Source organism: Vanessa atalanta, chromosome Z (assembly GCF_905147765.1).
Source record: "Vanessa atalanta chromosome Z, ilVanAtal1.2, whole genome shotgun sequence".
Taxonomy (NCBI): Eukaryota; Metazoa; Arthropoda; class Insecta; order Lepidoptera; family Nymphalidae; genus Vanessa; species Vanessa atalanta.
Window position 1 is genome coordinate 6,615,400 of NC_061902.1, and position 6,253 is coordinate 6,621,652.

The window sequence follows — 6,253 nt, forward strand, 5'->3', positions numbered from 1 at the left end:
AATGGTCCAGTAGATCTTTACCTACTGAAGATCGAGGATTTAAGCAAGCATATTTTATTTAACTTTATGTTTATAATTCTTCTCTTGCTATAAAGAAAACGGCGATAGGAAACCTGTGTATATTATATCACATGTATCCGCCAAGCCACCGGTGAATAGCATGTTGGAGTAATCCCTTAAAAGGATAGTCTTACTTAACCTTAACGAATAAAACGATTGCTTGGTTTAGTTTAACTAGTAATAAAAGATATATTAATAGTATTCTCGTGTTTATGCAGAATTCCCCGCTGGTATCCTCCAAGGTGCATTTTTCTCCGCCAAGCGTCCGGCCTACATGAATTACGGAGCTATTGGCTTTGTTATTGGTCACGAGATTACCCACGGATTCGACGATCAGGTTAATTAAACACAATTTATATTTTTATATTTACTAATTTAATTTCATTATATTTTTTTAATAATTTGTAGTTACTTATAAAATTAAGAACCATTTTTGAAGTCTGTTAAAACTATGTATTTGAAATTCTTTATTTTACTAAAAAAAATAATCTCTACAGGGTCGGCAATTTGACAAGAACGGTAATTTAGTAGATTGGTGGCAAGAGATGACTAAACAAAAGTACTTAGAGAAGGCTAAATGCATCATAGATCAGTATTCAAACTATACTGTCAAAGAAGTCGGAATGAAGGTAAAGATAGATAGTCATTATCATCTATGTCATATGTATGTCTTTAACGATTAAATAAATGGTAAGTACTTATTTTTTTATTTATTGTTTTAGCTGAATGGAGTGAATACTCAAGGTGAAAATATAGCAGACAATGGCGGTATTAAGGAAGCGTATTATGCCTATCAAGCGTGGATTCAGCGTCATGGTGAAGAGGCTCGCCTTCCTGGACTTGAAAATTATAGCCCCAGACAGGTAAAATAATAACAGCTTACTAGTATTATTATTTACTATTCGACGAATCATTTATACATTTTTTGTCGATGTTGATCCATATTTCTTTTTTAGTTATTCTGGATGAGTGCTGCCAATACATGGTGTTCCGTGTACCGTAACGAAGCGATCAAACTTCGCATAACAACAGGATTCCACGCGCCTGGCCGCTTCCGTGTCATCGGCCCTATGTCTAACATGGAAGAATTCGCTTCGGACTTTAAATGCCCACTAGGTTCCCCTATGAATCCAATTAAAAAATGCAAAGTGTGGTAAATCAATTTTACGGTCTTAGAAAATGCTCTCTCGGCGCATACGGACAAGGAATACGGACCCTATCGATAACAGAACTTATTTATGACCTCCCACGGAACTTATATACATTACGCAGTTGTTATTCACTTTAAAGTCAACCGAAGAAACTTGAAGGGTTCCGACACTTTTTGCACTTGCAGTGTGAAATGTCAAATTGTAACATTCTGATACAAGAATCAATAAAGTTTTGACATTGCAAGTAAATGTTTAGTATTTACTTAATCAGAGCATCAGGATGTCAGTGCGGCTACTTCTGGTCTACATGTTATTGGTAACGACGGTGTGTTTGAACGCATTCGAACACACTGTTTTAAATGCATTTCATATATTGTTCAACATTGTCCAACTTCCGCATCGGTGAGATTTTAGACTGACCACTAAGATTGTTGATCGAGGGATAGTTATATTAATAGATTATAGACTTTGTACATCAGAAGTACAAACGCCGATCAGCCTGATATATTACTCTCACCGCCCGAGATACATTAGGTACTCTTTAATTTCTATCTTAAGTAAGTTCTAAGTCTTATATATCTGGAGTCTTTGTGTACAGATTTATTGTATTTGGACACAGATATTTACATGAGTTCAATTTTCTTTGAGAAATGATCTCACACATCTGTATGCGAAGGTTTCATTTGTAAAAGTTTATATTGTACTTTTATTTATTACATAAATATATTTTACGATCTTTAATACTGATTTTTTGATAAGTATTAATATAGCAAATTAACTTTGTTAGAAAGTCAGATTAAGATTAAATTTTGTAATTACAATAAATTATATGAATCAGTATTTTCTCCCGTGAGCTTCCCTGTCACACGCTATTAGGTGTCTGTGAAGTCACTCTCGAAATATTTAGAAAATGTAATACGGCATAATATACAAATAGGCCTAGTAAAGATTTAAACAAGTGATCTCCGAGACATTGTTCCCTTGTAATATCAATGTCTTTTCGAATTCAGTCACAGCATACACAGCATGCAGACCGCGCACAATAAGCCTCATGCTGTCTTATAAGAAATAGGGATAATTTAATCTTAGTATAAGTACTTACTTAAGTAACACTTTTGGATACAATCTTATTGTTGTAAACATTGGAACACCAATTATAAGGCGATTTTTATCGAACTCCTGTTTTTTTTTCTTCCCCCAAAACATTTTTAAGGCATAAGAAATGAAACAATTCAGTAATATTATACTTTTTATATTGTTGTCAAAATATAATCATAATAATTTTACTCTGTAAACTAATTTCCACATAGTTTCAAACTGGTCATACATACATTTGAAGTATTGTTCAATAATTTGAAGCGGTACATATTTGAGGAATATTATTAAATGTCGTTTATTTGATACGTTTAAGAATTATACATAAAAAATACATTCACGTTTTAAAAAGATTTTATTGATATAAGAAAGAGTAAAGAAACATTTTTTAAAATAAAAAAAGAACTTTTAATTTTCTAAATTTAATGTGACAACGGAATTACAATAATAATAAATAGCCTACAATTATAGAGATTAATAATTTACAAAGATAAGTTGAAAATTTGATAAGAATATTACCTTTTGTTTGTTTTTTAAATTTAAAACTATAAAGATTTTTAAAAGGCTATTTAACAGCCCATTTCTGAATAGTGGCAACATATATATATATATTAAGAGAAGACATTTCAGAAACATAAATATTATTTTACGATGAAGTTGTAGTCATCATTCTTAACGACTACGTATTCGAGACAACTAATATAATAACAGTCGCTATTATTCCATTTACAAATATCTATTATTATTTATTAATATTAAGGAAAGCTATCGAATATTTTAGTCAAAACTAGTTATTTTATGTTTCAGTTTATATAGTTTTGCAAATATGGTAAGAATCACGTTATACAAACATTAGCTTCAAAATAACAATTTTGAAATAGCTGCAATATTATATAAAATACTATATCTAAATAGAATTACAAGATAATATAATCAGCACTAGTAATAGTGTCTTTCGTAGCATATAGTTTAGCTACACCTCACCTGATTCGACTTACCTACAAACTACGCTAAGATAGCTGAACTAAATATGATAATACTGTAAAAGCGAACAAGCTCACCTGTTTGCTCACTTAACTATATCTAATCAGAATATGCGAGGATAAGAGAAATATGCAAATAATTCGTTGTCCGTCTAAGGATAGCTTACAGAACATTATGTCACATTATACAAACTTTTCCTTACGTTTTATATAATAATTTAAACAGTCTGGTAATATTTTTCTTCACGATTCATTATTTAATCACAGGTATTGTTTGATAAGCGAATTGCGTGCAGAATATTACTCTAAGAACATTATATAGATGAATTTGGAAATTTAAAATTTGACTGTTATAAACAAATTAAGTTTCAGAGACTGATTAAATTTTACGAGTTAGCATTTCAACAACTATCGAAACATACACTAAAGTAATATTTCAGTATCCAGTTATATAGTTTGGAAGATGAAAACTATTTATATATTACCTACGACCTAACAAAAGTGAGGCACTAAATTTTTTAAAAAAATTCGATGAAAACACCGACCGATCACAGAGTGACTAATAAAATACGTCTTATATTAAAGAAACATTACAACATGGTAGAAGGGACGGGACATAGGACTCGTCGACGTCACGATTACAATCGAATTTAAGATTATTGGAAAGATTAACAGCTTAGAATTTATTCTAAAAAAAATAAAAAAATATACATATTAATTTATATATATACGTGACGTGTTCACACTACACTGATAAGTCGTCCTTTGTCCCTTTAATGTTTAACGTTGCGTTTCCACCAAAATAGTTATCTAATTTCAAAGAAAATTGCCAATAATAACAAAGAATTGATACATTTGCATTTACGTACTCTAAGACGCGTATCGACAACACGAGTTATCAATTCAACTTTAGTAGAAACGCAGCTTATCACATAATATACATTACATTTAAATATACGAATCGAAAGGTTTATTTCATTTTTGGAATCTCTCTTCGACTGATGAGATCGTGAAAATAAATAGAGTGCATAATATATTATCTACTTCTAAATTTGAAATACAAATACTTCGTAATATATTTTGATCTGAGATTGATTACAAATGCAGCACTACATAATACTAATTACATTTAACAAGAAGAAGATACGATGATGATTGCTATGTCTTATTATTTATTATACAGCCTAATATTATTTATCTGATAAAATTACATTTTCGGTGGTAAAACAACTAATACCATCATTTGGTATACACAAATTATGATTTATTAAATGCCTAATAAAGTATGAATATATTCAATTCTACTTTTACTTTGTATTTTATAGTATATGTAGGTATATATATACATAGTAGAATCTCTGTAAATCGAAATCTTAGCCCTCTTTACTTCGAAATATTCAGTTACTCCCTACAAGCCATCCATCAAGTTGAAATTCCATCTAAGTCAAAAACTCTAACTCAAACTCGACTTACAGATTTATATGTATACTGTTTTTTTTTTTACATAAAATGACAAATACTATCTAATTCGCGATCGCGACTACAATAACTTACAATAATCCAAAATACTCAATATTTGAGTAATATTTTACAATTCATTTACTGCAATTGAGAAGGGTTTGTGTATCATGAATTATTCCATATTATACATACTTAAATACTATTCTTGATTTTAAGTTAAGAATTACGCTAAAAAGTATGATATTTTTTGTTATAATCCTATATTTGAGTAACGCAATATTTAATTAATATAAAATTGCACAAATTCTATAAAACGAAACTATTAATTAATGTGTTTAATTAATTAAATAAGTATTCCATAACATTTAGTTTTTAATCATACTAAACCACAGAGTAAAAATATTAAAAACGCTCTCATCTTGTCTTTTATTCAAGCTTGGGTAAAGTTATAAATTAATAAACGGTAGTCACTAACAAACTCTCTAATACCAATAACTATTTAGCAAATTTTAGTTGGTCTATTATTAGATTATATCAAGATATAAGAAATAATTATTTGTCAAAAATCGTAACAAATGCAACAAAGTCGGAATATTTTTAGCTCACGCCTAAAATGTAAAAACCATAATAGTCAAATAGAAATGTTATTTTTTGTAAATCTACTAAATAAACCGTGGAACTGGTCTAACTGTCAGTGTAAAGGGTATTAACGATCAGTATCATCGCTGACATGTTTAAACACCACTTCACACTAACGTCACCGTTGTGACCATCACGCTCCGGGTTAGATGGAGGATTTGTTCAAGTAGTTAGTATCCGATTAACAGCAAAAGACGAAAACCAAATCATAAGTTCTATATCGCGGGGTAAGTGTCCTGGCCATTAAGGGGGTCAATACTAGTATGTGAGGTATGCTGGACTTTATCTGCCTAGGCTGCTTGCCATGCTCTATAAAATTTGTATAACACACTCTTTGGTCTAATGATCGATTATATGCAAAAACGGTAGAGTAAACGGTAGGTAGTAGTAAACGGTGCTCTACATGTCCCATACAACAATGGCAAACTAGATCGCGCGCACGTTTGCTCATTGCAGTACAACAATGCAAAACATGAACGCGCGAACGTTTGCTCATTGCAGAGTACTGGTCACATCTACATTTATTTTCTTTTTTATGACATATTACCTATCTTTTTACGCGAGTTGTCTGTTGATTGATTCTATGCAGAAACGGTACAGTGCCCTGCAAGTCCAGTACAACAAAGCCAAACATGATCGCACACAAGTTTGCTCGTTGCAGCGTACTGGTTGAAGCCACACTCCTCTCCTTTTTAGAGCATACTGTACATATTTCTACACGATTGGTCTAATGTTAGATTATATGCAGAAACGGTAAAGTGCACTACAAATCCCATGCAAAAAATGATCGCGCGAACGTTTGCTCGTTGCAGCGTACTGGTTAAAGCTACATTTATTTTCTTGTTTATGACATATTACCTATCT

The 6,253-nt window shown here is 31.0% G+C and overlaps 1 protein-coding gene across 1 annotated transcript in view; it reads left to right on the forward strand.

Annotated features, from left to right (window-relative positions):
- The window catches only part of LOC125075996 (neprilysin-2), a 44,960-nt gene extending 42,573 nt beyond the window's left edge, over nucleotides 1-2,387 (forward strand). Inside the window, exons 14-17 of the mRNA XM_047687913.1 lie at nucleotides 279-397; nucleotides 558-689; nucleotides 783-923; nucleotides 1,017-2,387. Of these exons, the coding sequence (XP_047543869.1) occupies nucleotides 279-397; nucleotides 558-689; nucleotides 783-923; nucleotides 1,017-1,217 (593 nt within the window). The 3' untranslated portion in view covers nucleotides 1,218-2,387. The remainder of the gene's footprint in view (nucleotides 1-278; nucleotides 398-557; nucleotides 690-782; nucleotides 924-1,016) is intronic.
- The last annotated feature ends 3,866 nt before the right edge of the window (nucleotides 2,388-6,253 follow it).